Source organism: Falco punctatus (assembly GCF_963210335.1).
Source record: "Falco punctatus genome assembly, chromosome: 3".
NCBI lineage: Eukaryota > Metazoa > Chordata > Aves > Falconiformes > Falconidae > Falco > Falco punctatus.
In genome coordinates this window covers 110,728,770-110,747,147 of record NC_137582.1, presented here as the reverse complement: position 1 = coordinate 110,747,147, position 18,378 = coordinate 110,728,770, and the positions used below count along the sequence as shown (strand labels likewise).

General features: G+C 51.6%; 3 protein-coding genes across 13 annotated transcripts in view; 2 read left to right on the top strand and 1 right to left on the bottom strand.

Moving 5' to 3' along the window:
• Window positions 1-5,476, top strand: part of CAPZB (capping actin protein of muscle Z-line subunit beta) — a 61,020-nt gene extending 55,544 nt beyond the window's left edge. For 2 of the 3 annotated variants that reach the window (XM_080379326.1, XM_080379325.1), the window contains 4 exons: window positions 244-309; window positions 1,899-1,975; window positions 3,231-3,343; window positions 5,226-5,476. In XM_080379326.1, coding sequence (XP_080235452.1) covers window positions 244-309; window positions 1,899-1,975; window positions 3,231-3,333 — 246 coding nt within the window. In that variant the 3' untranslated portion in view covers window positions 3,334-3,343; window positions 5,226-5,476. The remainder of the gene's footprint in view (window positions 1-243; window positions 310-1,898; window positions 1,976-3,230; window positions 3,344-5,225) is intronic. The other variant, XM_080379327.1, reaches the window with a different exon arrangement.
• Window positions 5,477-5,940: 464 nt separating this feature from the next.
• SLC66A1 (solute carrier family 66 member 1) lies at window positions 5,941-14,240 on the bottom strand. Of its 9 annotated transcripts, none has more exons than XR_013926760.1 (9): window positions 13,865-14,240; window positions 13,386-13,607; window positions 12,538-12,667; window positions 12,219-12,306; window positions 10,965-11,119; window positions 10,640-10,732; window positions 10,049-10,234; window positions 6,974-9,719; window positions 5,941-6,786 (listed from the first exon to the last, which is right to left on the bottom strand). XR_013926760.1 is itself a non-coding variant. In XM_080379322.1 (8 exons), exons 2-8 carry the CDS (start codon window positions 13,553-13,555, stop codon window positions 9,621-9,623), a joined length of 921 nt encoding a protein of 306 aa, XP_080235448.1. In that variant the 5' UTR covers window positions 13,556-13,607; window positions 13,865-14,240; the 3' UTR covers window positions 5,941-9,620. The 9 variants fall into 9 exon arrangements, 2 of the variants coding, with proteins under 2 accessions (XP_080235448.1, XP_080235449.1); XR_013926761.1 differs by having other exon boundaries at window positions 5,941-6,723; XR_013926762.1 differs by having other exon boundaries at window positions 5,941-7,554; window positions 7,669-9,719.
• An 86-nt stretch (window positions 14,241-14,326) lies between these two features.
• On the top strand, window positions 14,327-18,370 carry AKR7A2 (aldo-keto reductase family 7 member A2). The gene is made up of 7 exons (XM_080379321.1): window positions 14,327-14,557; window positions 15,184-15,371; window positions 15,903-16,007; window positions 16,533-16,629; window positions 16,730-16,829; window positions 17,165-17,294; window positions 17,855-18,370. Exons 1-7 carry the CDS (start codon window positions 14,338-14,340, stop codon window positions 18,014-18,016), a joined length of 1,002 nt encoding a protein of 333 aa, XP_080235447.1. The 5' UTR covers window positions 14,327-14,337; the 3' UTR covers window positions 18,017-18,370.
• Window positions 18,371-18,378: the final 8 nt, after the last annotated feature.

Here is an 18,378-nt window from a genome sequence, read left to right as displayed (position 1 = left end):
ACAGCAGGGATTTAGTTTGATTCATGGTTTTTATTACACTCCATTTCTGTTATCAGCGTGTGAGCCTTTGTCACGTTCTGGGAATTTCTCAGGACGTTACTGATCTCTTTGCATGTTGAAGGAGTGTTTATGGGAGGGGGTTTTGAGACACGCTTCTTCCATCCCTCCTTTGGTCAGGAAAGCTGCCGTGCGTCTGCTTTCAGATTTGCGTGTTACCAATGGACACGTGTCTTTCCTTTCTAGATGGAGAAAGATGAGACTGTGAGTGACTCCTCTCCGCACATAGCCAATATCGGACGCTTGGTAGAGGTAAGTGCCGTGCAGCCAGCGCAGCGTGAGCCTGCTACAGGTTCTCGTGCCTGTATTGGTCCCGTAGCAAAGACTTGTGTTGCTTTTGTCTTTACGAACAAGTTACTAGTATTGTACAGAGCCTAGTTGTGTAAATGCTGCTCAGTGCTGATGGCTCAATACTCCTCCTAGCACGACTGCCAGTCGTTTGTAGATACAAACCCCACCAGTCTGCACTTTGTCTCCTGCTCGTTACAGCAGTCACCTCCCTGTAAATTAAGTAGTCCTTTCCCTGAACTCGTTAACAATTTCTTGCCCCTGTGTTTGCTTCTACAGTTGCTTTGGGGCAGAATTATGTCAGGTTGCGTTATACAGAACAGTCCCTTTCGCTGAGAGTTCAGGGTGTATCAGGTGTTCATTAAATCCGCTGGAGGCGGGTTTAGTGTTGGATTTTGTAGCAGTTGTCAGCCACGTGCTCAGCACGCGGAGGGACGGGTGCGATGGCGTGGGCCGCTCAGGGGGGCTCTGGTGCTGTGCTTTGCGGCTCCATGGCGCCCGCCTGGATGACGGTGTTCTGGATTCCCTTGATCTTTGCAGCTGCTTTGACAAGAGAGGAAGGAATTCTCAGCTACAGTCACAGAACCACTGAGGTTGGAAAAGACCTTTAAGAGCATCGTGTCCAACCGTTAACCTGGTGCTGCCAAGTCTGGTGGGGAGCTGGGGGGGTTCAGCCTGCAGAGAAGGGGGCTCAGGGGGACCCTCTTGCTCCCTGCAGCTGCCTGACGGGAGCGGGTAGCGAGGGGGGGTCGGGCTCTGCTCCCAGGTGACAAGCGACAGGACAAGAGGGAATGGCCTCAACTTGCACCAGGGGAGGGTCAGGTTGGGCATTAGGAAAAACATCTTCACCGAAAGGGCTGTCAAGCGCTGGGACCGGCTGTCAGGGAGCTGGGGGGGTCACCACCCCTGGGGCGCTTAAAGGATGTGTGGATGTGGCGCTTGGGGATGTGGTTTATAGACTAATGCGTTTTTTAAAGGAAGTGGGAAATAAAAGAAAGGCAGGTACTTCTTTTTTCTTTTCTAAGTTTTTGGCTTGAGTGAAAATGACCTAATGAAAAACACTGCTGCTTTACAAGGTCTTTCTCAAAACTGTTTGCCGTGCAGCTTTAACGAACGCGTTGCCAGCTGAAAAATTCGCAGTAACCCGTAAGCGCAAAGCGATTGACCCGCTGGTTGCGTGAAGTGACTGACTTGCCACTCGGGGAAGTGACAGGGGAAGGTTGGGGTGAAATACATTTTCCTTTTCCCAGGAAACCGATAGCTGGGCAGAAACTGCCCTCTTGTGGTCCGGAAAGCTGCAGCCTAGGGCCGTTAACGGGGAGGAGAGGACGGGAGTAGAGCTGAGCCTTCATTCCTTTGATAAAAGCAGAGAGAGGGTCCGCCAGCCTGCTGTGAGGATTTAAATAGTAGGAACACACTGGGTGGAACCGTGCCGTGGCGAGGGTTGTACGCCAAGGTGAACACGTAGCGATGTGCGGAAGGGCGTAAGCGCAGCGATCCCGGCAGCAGCTGATGTGACTGAAGCTCTGCTTTCTTACTGTTCTTTCTTCTAGGACATGGAAAACAAAATCAGAAGTACACTGAACGAGATCTATTTCGGTAAAACAAAGGACATCGTTAATGGGCTGAGGTAAGGGGCTCTCCAGCCGATGTCGGGCTCCCCCGTGGTGTCTGTGGGACTGTCCCCAGCGCTGAGCTGCTTTTGTTTGCCGGAAGGCCCCTTCCCTGCGTTGTGTCTTTGCACGTCCCCAACTGTTCACCTCACACCGTGCTTTGGAAGCGGGATTTGTTGTGTGGAGTTTAGGGAACGCTTCTACCTTGTAACTATAGAAATTCGAAGTGACGTTTTAATCCCTCGTTCCCCCATCAGGAAGAAAACAGCCCAATTAGCAACACTTGTATTTCAGAATTATATTTAATTAGGAGTTCTATTCTTCACAGTCCTGGGAGTTGTACTTGAATTCTGCCCTCTCTTTCTGCTACTTTTATAAACAGTCAGTTGGTCCCAGAATTAAGTCACGACATTAATGGTTTGCAGCGTTTGGATTTTGTTTTAAATTCTACCTTTCTCTAAACGCCGCTGGTCAAAATACCGTGAACTGGAACAGGCTGAGCGAGTAAAGCCCCGGTGCCAGTCTGGAGGGAAACAGCGCTGTGCTTCCAACCCCTCGTGGGAATCCTGCTCATTCCCGGGAGGATTCCCCCTGGAGATCCCGAGCAGGTAGTTCTCGGGCTCGTGGGGGAAAGCAGGGAACCGTGGTGCGAAGTCATTGCATGTTAAATTGCAGACAGCCCCCTCGTGCAGGGAGCTAACGGAGAACAAACAAATGGTGCAAGTCAGCGCACTGCTGCGCTCTCGCACACTGAAATGTGAAAGAGGATGGAATAATGGCGCTAATTAAATATTTGTGCTGCTGCCTTAATGGCACAGGCAGAGGGAGTCGACCAAAGCAGCTGTTCGGGGTTTTTTTCCCCAAACCCCAGCTTTCATAACAGGCCTCTGTTTTCGTTTGTGGTGTGCAGGGCTTTCGCCAGGAAGCACTTATTAACGTTAAAAGGAAATATGTAATAGAGTCTTTTTCCCTGTGAACGTTGCCTTAAGCTTTTGTAATTGAATCTGTTCCCTGTGTCTCCCCATTGCTCCGTTTGAGTCACGGTACTCGGTGCGTCCGTGAGGTGACCGGCTCGGAACCGGTAACACTCGGAGCATCTGGCTTTGCCTTTCCCTCTGGCCTCTCTCCTGTTTCTTCTAAGCTCTGTATTTACACTCGTTCTTCCCGAGCGTGCTCCTGGTGGTTTCCGGAATACCAGCTCTGTGTTACTGAAGTTCTTCTGACTGTTCTTTTCCCTGTTTACTTCCCTCGTTTCTGAACTGCTCTCTGTAGATCTATTGACGCTATCCCCGACAACCAAAAGTATAAGCAGTTGCAGAGGGAGCTTTCTCAAGTGTTGACCCAGCGCCAGATCTACATCCAGCCTGATAACTAAACCAATCCAGGTACCCCTGCCTGTGAGGTGTGACAGCAGCACTAAACCAGGGCTCCCCCAGCCCAGCCCTCTGCATGATAACCCAGGCCAGAACTAACCCCTAACTCCCGCAGGCTGAGAAACGACGTTTGAGCCGTGTTTCACCCAAGGGTTGCTCCTTAATACAGCCAACTAAACACTCGGATTTTTGTTTTAAGTGTTACTCCACTCCTTTCCCCCCCCCCCCCCCCATTTTGAAATCTCACGCTCGGAGGTGTGGCAGGATTTACCACTCTGCACTCTAGCTTGGGAGCGAGAACGGAGCACATGGTCACGTACCCGAAGGAGCGTTAGCTTGGACTGATTCGATCCACAAGCCCCGGGACTCTGTCCCTCGCGTACCATCAGTTTTTTACAGCTGTGGTACACCGCTTTCGTGAAGAAACTCCCTATCTTAGTGTCCTCCCAGCAGAAAGGAGTGAGATCTTGGAAATCTCAGAGGTTTTTTTTTGGGGGGGGAAAAAAACCCGAACCCCAAACCAAAAAACCAAAACCCGACTGGTACTTCCCGTGACTTCTGAGTAAATGCAAGCTCACCCCACACGCACATCCCTGTTTGCCTGGTGTATCTTGGATTTCCTTGGAGCTTGAAATCCCATCCTGCTCAAGCTCTATGGAAACATTCCACTAGCTTGTGCTCCGCGCAGCCTCTGAAGGGATTTGTTCCTGTGCTCTCATTTGCTCTGGAGCTCTCCATGCCGAGGACGCACGGCAGTGACTAACCCCGAGCCAGTTTAACCTTCCACTCCAACTCATAATGAATTACAGATGTTGGTTTTAACATGTTAAGCTGACGAAGGGGAAAAAACACTATTTGTTGATAATGGCCAAGAACCACTTCTGTAGCCTGTGAGAAATGCAAATATAAAATGTATGTATTTTTATTAAAGCAGCAGAAGTCTCCAGAGACAAGAGAATGGAAATACTGGTATAAAGATGTTAGGAAAATAACTGACACAAAGAGGAGCCTTGTTTACAGGAGACAGCATCCAGGCAAAATAAGGTAGCTTTGAGTGCTGGAAAGGGTGTGAAATATGGTTTCTGTGGGGAGAAATCCCACCAAACTGGATCCTAACCGCTTCTCTGTGGTGGTGACTCCGGAAAAGTCAAGTGTTATTGTTCTATCCGTGAGCAATTTAAGAGGGCTTTGTTCACGGTGGGAATTTCTTACTGTGCCACTGAAAAGGGAGGTTCCTCCGCCACCACCTGACGGGGCAGGGAGCTGAGGTGACCCCTGAATAGGTGGAGATTTTCTGCTGTAATGAAACTTCCAGCAGAAGGGAAGCCTGCAATAATCTGGCTGACAGGATCTCTGTTCTTCGGCTGCTTTGATTCACTAATTACTCTAGGTGAGGCGCAAATTGGAGAAGAGACACTCTGGCCGCTCTTCCCGCTGGAGGGAAGTTTTGACGTGGCTGCTCGACCCTGGGTGAACAATCTGAAAAGTTCAGGAGCTCCCGTCCTGGGAGAGGCGGGATTTGCTCTGCCTTCCCGTCACGGTCATTTGGAGAGCCAAGAGCGCTAACACCCTTCGCTGGTGGTACACTGGGGTTTTTCCAATTAACGTAAAAAAATTGGGAATCTCCCTCCAGCAACTGGAGGCTGAGTGGATCTTCTGGGGAAGCGTGGCTTTTGGTGCCATCCTCGCTAGAGTGAATTTTGCTTTGGTGTACTCACTCGAGTGTTCACTTTGCCTTTTGCTTTCCCTATTAAAACAGGCGAGCTGAGTTTTGTTTCCTCTAAGCCCGGGTTGAGGTGCTTCTCCTTCCTTCTGCCTCTTGTGCCAGAAGAACCATTAAATGGCTGTCTTGCAAACGCATCGCCTCTGACTTGCGTTTCCTTCTTCCCCACAGGTCTGTGCAGACTTTCGCAGACAAATCAAAACAAGAAGCTCTTAAAAACGACCTGGTGGAGGCTTTGAAGAGAAAGCAGCAAAGTTAAAATACTCTTCATGCTAACAAGACATGCCATGCACTCGTTAGATTCCTTTCTTAGAAAACTCATCCTCCCCCTTCCCCTTTTCTGTTACGTCACGTCACAATTTGCATTCAGTACTATCCATGCAACGCCATCTTCTCCCCATGAATAAAGCTGTACAAACTTTTTCAGTCTCTGAGGCCTACTTTGCACCACATTTTACTATTGAGACCTTAGGCTACGTTTCTGTAGAAGTCCATGTATTTTTTTCCCCCCCTCCCCTCTCTTCCACCCTCTCCCATTTATATGCATAAACACGGATCATTGTTTGTCTTTTCTTCCCCACCCCCTCCTGCCTTTTGTTACATTGGTGTAAAAAATGTAAAACAAAAATTTATTAAATACTGTGGTGTGTGAAAGAGGAAGAACTGGAAAAAAAAATAAAATCTATTCCACGTATGTTTGGGGGCTGGGCACGGGGGCTGGCCGGTGGGAGGGAGGGAAGAGAGGGTGTTCCTCAGTGTTGTACTAATACTGACTAAACCAGATTTGCAAGGAGACGTTGATTAGGAGACCTGCTGAAAGTTCTGCTCTTCTATAGCCTGGTTCCAAGGCGCTTTTCTGTCAATTTTTATGGAATGCAAAAAGGGGTTTTTGTTTTGATTTTGTTTTTTGTAAAGCTTAAATTGAATCTACATCTGATACTTGAGCCTCCATACTTAAAAAAAAAAAAAAAAGAAAGAAAAAAACTAAAATAAAAATAAAAATTAAAAAAAATCCCAGGAAGCAGTGTGTGCAGTTGGTGTCCTCTTTATTTCTCTTTCTTGCAGTGCTGTAACCGCTTTCCTTTGTAGCGACTCGGTGCGATTGCATGGCTGTAGGTGGGTTTAATGTACTTGAAAACCCAGGCACCGGCCCAGCAGGCCAGGAAACCCAAGAGCCGTGGCAGCAGCCAGCCACAGAGAGCAATAATTTTTTTTTTTTTTCTTTCTTACATCCCGATTAGCTGAAACCTGTTTTAAAGAGGGTGCGATGCGGTGGTGACAGAGCGATGTTACTCACCTGCTTGCTGTGCTTCCAAGGTGCTGGCACTGAGGCATTGACATCCCACCGCCGGGACTGACTCTGCAGGCATCCAGCCGCCACGGACGGGTGCGTGGAGAGAAGAAGGGTTAGTCCGGCAGTGCTGGGGGTACTCAAAAGAACTAGGGGGGCCTGCCTGGGGAAAGGGGGGGTGGGCAGAGGGGAGACGCTGCGGTTCTTGGTGCGCTGAGGTAGATGGTTCCAGCCATCCCAGAGCTCCTCGGCTCAGTCCCCGTGTGATCTGTGGGGCTTGTCGGGACTTTCCCTGCTCTTCAGGCACGTGGTGGTCGCAGGGGCCTCGCACGGCTTCAGCTCCGCTGCCACCTTCCACGCGCTTCGGTTCCCGGAACCCTGGGGACATGGAGAAAGGAAACGCCTGCTGGGCTCTTCCTGTAGGCGGCTGCTGGAATTAGCCTTCGGGTGAACATGAATATTGATTAACATGCTCTAATTTTGCTTTTCTAATGTGACCTGTTTCACACCCAGACACCTGCAGGTGATTACAGTCCCGTGCCAGAGTATTTACCCAGAGCCCCCCGCCTGTAACGCAGCTCCCGTGGGAGCTGGGAAAGGCGCAGGGCTGGGAAAGGCGCACGCTTACCTCGTGGCTGGGCCCCCCACAGGGAACATGCTGGGGTTTTGTCATCGTCCTCTCTTGTTTCTGTCCAAGGAAGGACATTTTTTTGGAGTCGGAGGTGAGTTTGTGCCGCCTCCTGAAGCTCAGAAAGGATTAGCTGTTTCTCTCACCCATCTCTAGCTGTCATGCGCTGAAGTTTTCCGGGGGTTTGTTTTCCTTCTGTGAAGCTGGCTGTGTGCGGGAGCCCCTCACCGCAGCTGAAGGTGACGTATAGGGTTGGGGTACGTGGGGACAGGGCAAGCTGCCGGATCGATGCCGCTCTGCTACAGCTGCGCTTAATTCCTCCTGCGCTTCTCCAAGCAGCGTAACCGACGGTTCATGCACTGCCCTGCAGCTCCGTGCCTCCTCAGCATCAGCCTAGCCTCTGCCAGCCCTCCAGTGCCGGCTCCTCGGGGCCGGGGCTGCAATACAGCCGGGGAGGGATGAGAGCCACCACGGGGCCCTCGCTGCGACGTGAATTTCCATCCACCGCCACCACCGAGGCGGCTGCTCATATCAACTCCGTCTGCCAGATGCAGCTGCTCGCCTTGCTCCATCTCACCTAGCTGGAGTAAAAGAAAGAGTCAATCAACTCCATACATAGCCTGTGCTTTGGGTAAACCTGCGGGAACCAAGCTGTATTTGTTTATATATATATATATATATATATATATTTTTACCTCTTCATGTTGGACCTTCTCTGTGTAGCTCTAAGCAAAGCCCTTGGTGGCCGGTAGGTAGCCAAAGCGTGTCCCACCCCGTGCCTCAGGCCAGCCCGGTAAATCCCACTCTCGCTCTCGGGAACCAGCCGTGCATTCCCCAGCACCCACGTTCAAACCCCACTCCTTTCGTATCTCTACTGAACAGGTATCGAGGCCTGACGAAGCTGTGCTAATGCCAACCTGCTCAGGGTCTGTGTTAGCACCGGGCGTGAATTGTTTTGCTGCAATTCCTGGGGAAAGACAGCAGAGGAAATCCTGCTGGCTTGGGGACAGGGAAGAGGCGAGCAGCCCCCTCGCCCGTGAGCCTGCAGGGGAAGAATCGTGAAATAATGCAGTGAAAAACCCACCTGCTGCTTTCAAGGGGGCTCAAAGAGCCTGAAAAATATTTTTTCTTTCCAAAAATAAATGGGTCAGCTCCAAAGACTGGCACAGCTTGTTTTAATTAATCCATATGATGGGCATCCAACTCCCATTTCACATGAGACCTAGGCTGAGCCACGTCGGCATGGAGCTGTGGCTTGGCTTCCCCGGCACAGGGACAAAGTAGGGAGGAGGGCGACTTCCTCGGAAGGATAAATGTCACAGGACTGGCTGAGGAATCATAAATTAGTGATGATAAAGCTAAAGCCAAAAGGGGCACGGAGCCGGGTGCTGCACGAGTGGGCAGTGGGGAAGCGCTGGGCATCAGGGAAGTGGCTGCAGAGGGAGATAAGAGGAGCGAAAAGAAGTGCCAACAGTGACTGCAGGCAAAGGACAATTCTTGTTTTTAAAAAGACAAGTTGTGTGGTTTTCCTGACGGGCCTGCAAGCTTTGGGTGATTTTCCTCTGGCTCGCCCAGGGAGATGGAGCTGCAGCTCCCCTGCAGAAACAGCTCAGCAGGGGAGGAAGCCCGCGGTCCCTGGCTGAGGCAACATCTCACGGCGACACCACCGCTCTCCCCTGCCCGCCTGAAAGCATCTCTCTTCCTGGGAACGCGGCTTCTCCCAAACCGCTGCGGCTTCCAGTCCTTCCCTGGCCAAGGAGCCACTGCTGGCACACGGGGCCCCGCAACAGGGATAGATTCATCAGATTGTGGATATATTCATCAACGAGAGAGGTAAGGGCTGAAAACCAGACCAAGCAGAGGCAGCATCTTCTGCCTGGGTAACCACCTCCACAGCTAAACAGAAAGCAATGGAGCAACTTCCCCAAGAAACCCATGCAATTAAAACAAGGGTGAGGCAAAAAAATGAGAAGTCAGAGAAACAGGGACTATGAAACACATTAAGAAAGAGGCTTGAGCTGCCAGATGAACCAGCAAAATAAAACCAGAGGCAGCACATGGGGCAAGGACTTGTTTTATAGACATGTGAACCATGCTAATTAAAACAGGTACGGAGTGGACTGAAACACTGGTTACGTTGCTCCTTCCCTTTCCTCCTTCTGAAGTGGTTCCAGCCACTGCCGTACCTTCCAGAAGGAGCTCAGTGGTGGAGACACAAGGCCACAGAGGTACATGGTGCTTGTGTTTGTGCCAGGTCAGTCATCTCCGTCACCTCCCCGCAGCCCCTTAGGCTCTGCTCAGGCCTGCCAGTACCGGGGGAGCCCCAGATCACCCTTGAGACAGCAGGTAGGCAGAAGGGAGCGGGTGCAGCCGTGGGGCGTAAGAGCAGCGAAGAGCGACCTTTTGAGGTATCACATAATTCCCTGTTTATCCCGATAGCATCATTGGTATCAAAGAGGCACAAGGTCTCTCAGCAGCAGCCCCGGCCACCTGGCTGGGCTCGGTGTCTCAGCAGCACGAATGTCACCCTCTGGCTCAAGTCCTCTTCTCCCAGGAGCCAGCAGGATGAGGGGCCGCGTGGCGTGGTGGTTAAGGCCAGTTTTATCGCCTGCAGCATCCTGTTCTCGCTGCGTGACAGCTCCCTTCGTCAGCTCTCCAGGCTGTCACCCTGCTCGCCGAGAAGAGCGTCCCTCTCTTCGCGGGTACCAGGTCTTCCTCTCCGGTAAGCAAGGAACTGGAAGGAGATCTGAGAAGGGGTTAAGGTTCTTCACACAAGCAAGGGGGGGGAATCTACACGATACGCTGGGTCTCACCACCTGAAAACAGGCTGTTTGTGCCAGGAGAGGTGGGAACAGGACAGTGAGCTTAATGCAAACAAAGGTTCGAAGCATTCAGCTGTTGCAACACCATAAATTACTCACCGGCCCATGGGTGAGCAAGCACAGTGCGCTCAAAAGCAACTACTGAGTAACATCAACGCACCCGCTTCTGCCTGCCCCCAGCTGGGACCACTCCCTGCAAAGCCCTGCCGGCAGGATGCGATCCCAATGGGAAGCGTTGGCGGGGAAAGGATACAACCACGTCGAGGGAAAGGACGCCCAGGCTGCCCACCAGCCAGGGGAGGTGGTGCAGGACGTAGTCGCCTTCGCCTTGCCCTGGCTCGGGGTTCTTCAGGAGGACACTGAGGCCATAGAGCGAGTTCCCCAGCATCACCAGAGCAAAGAGGGAGTAGGAGACCCCGGTGGTGGATTTCCTTTTGTACTGGACAAAGAAGGGACAGAGAGAAGAGCTTGGGTGCAGCTCTCCAAAATCTCACTATAAAGTAGTAGTATTAATCACCCTCTCCCAAAAATAGAGAAGAAAAAAGGTAGTGACTCAATGCCAAGAGCCTTTTACTTCCCCTTTTTCTTGTAAATAAAGATAAAATGAAAGCCCCATCCTCACAATATTGGTATGTTAAAGGGAGGGGAGAAAAATTAATCAGACTTTGGAGCAGAAGTACAGAAAAACAGTCCCTTATGAAATGATCAGAGACGGGGACCTGGGACTTCCAAGTGAAGAGGAGAAAGATGATTCCACCACCCCTCTTCAATTTGAAATCTCGGGACCCCAGGGGGTCCCCAGGACTGGGCTGCCAGCCTGCCACACTCATGGCGCAGCACTTACGTTAGTGCGGATCTGGGGGACCCGGGAGCACAGGTACAGCACGGAGGAGATGGAGCCGATGGTGAAGCCAATGATCTCGCTCCTGGTGAAAGGCTGCAAGGCAATGCGGGGCCGCAAGCAGCCCCGTGTTTTCAGACATGCTTACCACCCACGCCAGGGCTCCGTGCGAGGCGGCGATGGGGCCAAACCCCAGCCTTTGATCTCCACATTCACCCCTCGCCCCGCTGATCATTAAGTGGGACCATGCTGGTCCACGAAGACATGCCCACCCCACCGAACGCTTCACCTTCTCTCCCCACATCACCACATTTAGGAACCAGCTCACCTTCGACCCGAGCTCATCCACGTGAGCGGACAACAGAGACCTCCCTTTAAACGTCGCTGGGTCCTGCACCACAGCAGCACCTCTGCCCAGGAAGGGGACGGTTGACACTGTCCCCAGGGAAAGGAAGATGAAGGCTGTGTTGATCGGGCCGGCGACTGCAGGGGATCAAGCGGAGGCTGGTTAGGGAGGGCTCCTCCATCAGCCCCCCGTGCAGCCCAGCAGCCTTGGCGGGTGTCAGGATCCCCTACTGGGTCAAGAGACCTCTGCGGTGGCACAGCCAGCACCAAGTAACTCGGGCAATAGCTTCCGCTGGTGTTTTATCTCGTGGCAATACAGGCAATTTGTAAGATATCATGGAGGAAACCGCTCCTATCTCAGCAGACCGAAAGCACTCGTGTTTCTTTGGGTTTAGAGCTCTTAAAAATCACCCCCTCCATCTAGTAGCTTTTCGCTGTCTTAACTCACAACAGTGCATGTTCAAACCCCTGCCAGACCAAGCCCTGCTTCAACAGCAAGACTTGTAATATGTTTCATAAACAAGCTCTCCAGCATTAACAAAACTATAGAGTCAATGGGGCAAATATCAATTGGTTTAATAAGTTCAAATGGTTTTAATAAGTTAAATAGTTATCAAGGTCCCAAGGCATGCCTGTTCGTAGTTCACAGAACGCTGCACTGCTAAAAAGGGGATTTTCTTTTGCTGTTCAAGCCTTTCTTGAACTGTTCAGGTTCCTTTTTTACTCCATTTTAACAGGAAGGAACTTCTCCATCATGTCAAGGCTGCCAGTAACTGCAAAAGGAACGCTGACCCCGAAGCAGTCAGATGCTTCGCCCCTTCCATTAAAGCGCTGGCCTGAGTCAAGAGTTCTGCCTGTGGTTTCCAGCTCCAGGATGGAGTCACCATGTAACTGCAGGTAAGTAATCTCTTTCTCTACATAATGCAACTCACAGGGGTTTATTTTTAACCTGGAGATGGCATATGGGGGTTTGCAGGGGTTTGCAGAAACCACAGGCATGGCCGGTAGCTATTTGTAGCTTTGGCTTTCATGGGTGCTCAGGTTATTCAGGGAAAAAACCCAACAAGGAATAAGAAACATCTAATAGCTGCATCAATGCATCTGCAAAGCATCTCTGCCTCGATGCATCTCCCCCAGGGATTCCCTCCCCTCCTGGCTCTGCAGCTGAGGCCAAGCCAGCCCAGGAGACATGCTAAGGGGAGCCCATGACCCCACCACCCTTGTAAATCCAACTCACATCCTCCGCCCTGGTTCTTCACTTTGTAGTAGCAGTAAAGAGACAGCATCACCAAGTCTGCGAGCACATAGTAAACAGCTGTGTAAACCTGCAGGGAGAAGGATGGGTTGGTCCTACCCGCAGAAAGGCTTCCAGCTGATGGCTGGGATGAGCCAGCATCCCCAGGGGGAGAAGGAAGCACACCTGGGGCAAAAGGGAGCACCCCCAGGCTGTTTGGGTCTCTGTTTCCCGGTGCTGGATTTAAGCAACGTCCATCCCATCCCTCCTCCCTGGCATTCGGGGGGTTTGAGAGCGGACTCTGCCCTGATTCGGTTGGTACCTGCAGGGGCAACTGATCAGCCAGGAAGGAACCGATGAGGTTTAGGAGGTCTCCGCCCAGCCATCCCAGCAGGAAATATATGGAGAGAGCCTGGTCCATGATGCCCGTTTTGCAGGCTTGGTAAAACTGTCTGCAGAGAGAGAGTTGGGCAGAGACACAAACCATAACCCCCAGCTGGTTCAGCGCTACCTGGGAACCATCCCCAGGATCCCCTGTTGCTCCTACCTGGATCATTTTGCCCAAAGCACTCAGAGAGGGGAGGAAAAGCAGAGATTTCCTCTAGCAAAGCCACGTGCCCCTGTGAAAACTGGCCCCTGTGAGAAGTTATGCGACCCATTGAGTGCTCCCTGCAACACACTGGGCTCAAGCCCTCGTGATCCATCCCTCATGTAGGGGCAGAAAGCAGCAAGAAGCAAGCAGCAGTTGCAGAAACCACCTCTCCGGTTACAAAATAATCTGATGATACATGGAGACCGAGCGTGACCCCTCACATCCCCCTCTGCCACCGTTGTCCCAGCACTTCCAAGAAGCTCGGGGCTCCTGGAAACGTTTCTTCCGCATGTATGACCTGCAACAACTGCATTGCAGTTGGCTTACGTGGGTTATTACAGCTGCCAAGCATAATAATAACAATATAATAACAAGCAAGGTTTTGAAGCTGCACCACCTGCTCTCCCTCCTCCTGTTAAACGCAAGTTTTCCAAGCCCAGATTGCTTTTAATCTTCTAATTTTAAACCAGGTAGATTTAATAACTCGGGGAGCTTGTGCTTGAAATTTGATTTTGATTTTGAGAGAGGAGTGTTGTACCAAGGGAAGGGCTCGGCCGGGTTTTAGGAACAAGACTTACGGAAAAGATGCAGCTGCAAAGCAGAAGATGGAAACCAGACCCAGGACGACGCTGGCGATGTCCCGGCCATCCTGGGCACATTCGTTGAACACGTCCATCACCCAGCGGGAACCGTTGGGGCAGTCAGAAAGATTCCCGGGTCGGAGACCCCTCCAGTGCCGCACATCCATGGCCTTCGGCACTCGTTTATCAGCGCCTGGCAGTGAAACTGCTGGGATAACGCTGGGGAAAATGCAATAACACAGGAAAAAAATTAAATAATGCTGGGGAAAAAAAATGTACCTGTATTAGGAAGAGGCTCCCGGTTCCTCCAGCTGTGGCTGGAAGCTGGCTCGCCCTCACTCCTGCCCCATGCACCTTTGCTGGCGTTCATTTGGCATCCAGCGGAATGGACTGACCGGGAAGGCCGACAGCTTGCCAGAATATGGCCTCAAAAAAAAAAAAAGAAATAAACTCAACCGGTGCGTCTTTGCTCTTACCTTGCTCGCCGGCCGCTGTTTGGCGATCGGCTTTATTTTTCTTTGGAAACGCACTACTTTTTCGTGAACTTAAGAGGGTTTTTTTTTCTTGCAAATCCACCGCTTCTTCGGAAACTTGCAGAGTTTCCTTTGCAAAACCTGCTGCTTTTTCAGCAACTTGCTGCTTTTCTTACAGATGGGGAAGCTGCTGAGATTTTTCCCCAAATCTACTGAACTGGAGGGAAATTACTCGGATTTTTCCGACCCCGCTGCTTTTTTAGACTCTCGCTGTTTTTTCACAAACCTGATTTTTGGGAAAGTGGCAGATTTTTTTCTCAAACCCGCCCGTCCCGGGCAAGCGGCGGCAGCGGCGGCGGCTGAGAGACGGGACTGAGGGACGGGGCTGGGGGACGGCGCCGCCGCCTCACGGCGCATGCGTGGGCGCCTCGTGCCCGGCGGGCGGGGCGGGGCGGGCTCTGTCACGCGGCCCGCGCATGCGCGGTGGTGGCGGCGCGATGGCGGCGGGCGGCGCGCGGCCCGGCGTGGTGCTGGGCGCCATGGAGGTGGGCCGGCGTGCCGGGCCCGAGGCCAGCGCCGCGCTGCTCCGCGCCTTCCTGCGCCGCGGCTACCGCCTCCTCGATACCGCGTACATGTACGCGGGTGGCGAGTCCGAGCGTATCCTGGGCGTGCTGCTGGCTGGCGGCACGGAGCCCGGTATGGCCGGGGCCGGTCGCAGTGGGGCTGGAGGGGGGTGGGCTCTGAGGAGGGTCTTCCCTGCCAGCTATCGGCGTCCCTGAGGAGAAGGGACTTCCCCGGGGCTCGGTCCCTGAGGAGAAAGGTCTTGTCTGCCGGCTAGGCAGCGTCCCTGAGGAGAGGGGACTTCCCCGGGGCCCGGTCCCTGACGAGAAGGGTCTTGCCTGGCAGGCTGACGCTGTCCCTGAGGAGAAGGAACTTCCCCCAGGCCCACTGCCTGAAGAGAACGGTCTTCCCTACCAGACTGGCTCCATCCCTGAGGAAAATGGCCTTCCCTACCAGGCAGACTCCATCTCTGAGGAGAAGGGACATCCCCAGGCCCATTCCCTGAAGAGAAGGGTTTTCCCTGTCAGGCTGACTCCATCCCTGAGAAGGGACTCCCTTGCTAGTGCTGAGCCCTGGGCCTTAAGGAGAAGGGCCTCTAGCGCAGACTTGCATTCCCTAAGGAGAAGAGCCTCCCCTGCTAGGCTCACACGGTTCCTGAGAAGAGCCTTCCCTGAAACACCTCACACAACACTGCATTATGCCCCTTATCCCCATTCCCTTCCCGAAGGTGGAAATGCTCATTCATTCTTTCTCTCTGCCAGTGGAAGTCGCCACCAAGGCCAACCCCTGGGATGGGAAGACGCTGAAGCCTGAGAGCGTGCGATCGCAGCTGGACAAATCCCTGGAGAGGCTGAAGAGGACAAGTGTGGAGCTCTTCTACCTCCATGCTCCTGACCATGGGACCCCAATCGAGGAGACACTGCGTGCCTGCAATGAGCTGCACAAAGAAGTAAAGTGGAAAGTCCAGGCCTGGACCACCTCTTGATTCCCTCCCTCCCTCCCTCCCACCACCTTTTTTAAACCAGGGCTGCTTGTGCCCTTCCACAGCACCAGGTTTGTGCAACACTAGGAAGCACGGACACAGGCAACCAGGGCAAAGCCAAGCAGCTGACACTCCATTGCGCATTCGCGTGGTGCACTTTGTTCTCAACAGCTCATGGAAACATTAGAACATCTGAACTTTGCTTTCAGCTGCGTTGACTACGTTAAGATTAGTGCTGGGAATAGGTGAAGAATTCCTGAGCTGTGTTAACCTGAGAGTGCTATTTAAATTAGAAGATGTGAATTCAAAATGAACAGAAAATGGGAAATATTTTAATCAGATCCTGTAATTCGTAGTCTGTCTAGAAAAGGTGGACAGGGATGAGCAGAGACTCTGGACTAAAATTTGGTGACTGTCCTCGCTGCATGCACCTTGCACTGTCTAGGTACAAATGCACTTTTAAAATCTAGAACTGAATATCCTTTTATTCCTCTGCAGGGAAAGTTTAAAGAACTGGGTCTATCAAACTATGCAGCGTGGGAGGTTGCAGAAATCTGCACTATCTGCAAATACAACAACTGGGTGATGCCGACTGTGTACCAGGTGAGGGGTGGGGGTTTGCTGCGGTCCAGCAAATCTTTTGTGGAGGCTGAGACGAATCAAACACAAAGAATCTGAGGGTTTGGATCAGGACAGCCTACAGATGTTCTCTGTGTTTTCGCTGCAATGGTCAGTCACCACGGGAAAGGGTTTGGGACCCCTAAATCTCAGACCAGCTCCCAGTGTGCCAGCTATAAACACAGGAAAGGAAGCTGCCGCAGTTAGTTTGGGAAGTCCTTTCAGGACACGCATGACTGAGTGAGGTTGTGTCCCAGGGTGGGGAAAAAGCTGAGTACGCATTTGTTGCTTGAGTCAGTGACTCCCTTGATGTGGAACTTTTAAGTTTTTGCATTATTTGCAATCCTTTAGAAAGTCTGTTCCTAAGCAAATAATAACCTTGTGTGACCTGGAGCTGCTTTTCCAAATAAAACTATTGTCAGGGAAGGGTGAGGAAAAGGCTGTTCTAGGGCTCATGCTTACTGTCACGAGCTAGTGTTTGAAATTCTCATCTCCCTTATTGTTGTGCAGGGTATGTACAATGCGACTACTCGCCAGGTGGAAGCCGAGCTGTTCCCTTGCCTGAGATACTACGGGCTGCGGTTCTATGCCTACAATCCACTTGCAGGTATGAAAAGTAAAGGGGTGAGATTTTGAGATGCAAACATGCAAAATGGGGGCTGTAAAAGAGCCAGCCCACCCCTAAACATGCTGCTGACCCTTTGCAGGAGGGCTGTTGACTGGCAAGTACAAGTATGAAGACAAAGACACACGCCAGCCCACTGGAAGATTTTTTGGGAATGACTGGGCTCAAGCCTACAGGGACAGGTGTGTTTTGAGCTGACAGATGAGCAGGGAGATGCAGCAGAATGGCTACATAAAAAACCCAACACTAACGATCAGCTGAGAGGAAGCAGAATGGACCAAAGCTTGTGCAGGGATTACATCTGCGCTTGTGGTTGGGGCTGAGACTCGTGACTGAGCTTTCAGAGTGGTTTTTAGGCTCAGCTTCCTCCCGGCTTGCAGTGGGGGATTGCAGAAGTCCTTGGAGGCTGCAAAGAGTTGTATGAGGCTTCCTGGAAGCCTTTCTTACTTGATTGGAATATAAATGTACTATTCACTAGAGCTCCCAAGGGCAATACAAGTGATTTCTTTTCTTGCAGGTACTGGAAAAAGCACAATTTTGAAGGCATTGCCCTCGTAGAGAGAGCACTGAAAGATGCTTATGGCTCCAACGCACCGAGCCTGACCTCTGCTGCTTTACGTTGGCTGTACAATCACTCCCAACTGCAGGTAAGAGCTCAATGCGGGTGTGGCTGGCACAGCACCACCAGAACTGGGCAGCTGTTGCAGCACACAAACACGGAAACTTCTGTGTACAAAGTTCTTTTTTAATCTGCATATCCCATGGGCTCGGGGCATTCCAAAGTGAGTATTACTGTACAGACTCTTGCCCGCCAGGCAGTAGGAGCGAGTCAGCTCCATTTCCCTGTGGGCTCCTGTGTTTGTAGGACTGGGAGATGGGGAAGATTTTAAGTGCCAGTTACTGGGCTCTTGGCTTCCCACCAAGATGACTTTGCTTTTCATCAGACTAGGAAATTAATGGTTATATTCCCCCTCTCCCCAAAATGTTCCCGTAGCCCCGTGTAAAGTAGGAGTTGGTACTTGTGAGGTCGCACGACTTGGAGATGTTCTGGCCTTGTGAATGGAACTCTGTGGTGTCAGTTGTTTAAACGTTCAGGAGTTACTGGATGTTCTATACTGGAAAGAAACGTTTAAAGTTTGGCCTGCAGTGGCTTGGAAGGTCAGCTAGGTTTCTTTTGGGATCAGCAATGTCTCTTACCACTTTCCAGGGTTCTCTTGGAGACGCAGTGATCATTGGGATGTCCAACCTGGAGCAGCTGGAGCAGAACCTTGACTATAGTGAAGAGGGTCCCCTGCTCCCACCTGTTGTGGAGGCATTTGATAAAGCCTGGAATTTGACTGCGCATGACTGCCCCAACTATTTCCGCTAGAGACAGGGTGGGGACAAGAAAACAGGTGTCGTGGGGGCAGATAATGAAGCCACAAATCTCTCTAAGCATGGGAGAGGTACTTACCCAGCTTGCCTCTTTGATCGATGTGCAAATGGTTTGAGATTTTTCCTGTATTAATGAAGCCTTGTAGGATCCACTGCCACTGTCAGAACTTGTCACGCTGGGCCATGCCTTAATCCTTTTCCCCTTGTGGACTTCCAGCTCTATGCAGTGCATACTGACTCAAAAATTCAACTGATCGGGGAAAATGGATACGTAACTGGATGAAGACCCCAGTTCTGCTTTAATACAGTATCTTAATTGTGTACAAGAATAAAACCTTTCTCTAACGCAGACTCTCT

What these genes read in the sequence shown, in the direction of transcription:
- SLC66A1 (XM_080379322.1), bottom strand. Translation starts at nt 13,555, where the DNA reads ATGGATGTGCGGCACTGGAGGGGTCTCCGACCCGGGAATCTTTCTGAC. An exon ending in TTTGCAGCTGCATCTTTTCC is followed by an intron (nt 12,668 to 13,385) that starts GTAAGTCTTGTT and finishes CTCTCTCTGCAG; the next exon opens with ACAGTTTTACCAAGCCTGCA. An exon ending in GAAGAACCAGGGCGGAGGAT is followed by an intron (nt 11,120 to 12,218) that starts GTGAGTTGGATT and finishes GATCCCCTGCAG; the next exon opens with TCGCCGGCCCGATCAACACA.
- AKR7A2 (XM_080379321.1), top strand. Translation starts at nt 14,338, where the DNA reads ATGCGCGGTGGTGGCGGCGCGATGGCGGCGGGCGGCGCGCGGCCCGGC. An exon ending in GGCTGGCGGCACGGAGCCCG is followed by an intron (nt 14,558 to 15,183) that starts GTATGGCCGGGG and finishes TCTCTCTGCCAG; the next exon opens with TGGAAGTCGCCACCAAGGCC. An exon ending in ACAATCACTCCCAACTGCAG is followed by an intron (nt 17,295 to 17,854) that starts GTAAGAGCTCAA and finishes ACCACTTTCCAG; the next exon opens with GGTTCTCTTGGAGACGCAGT.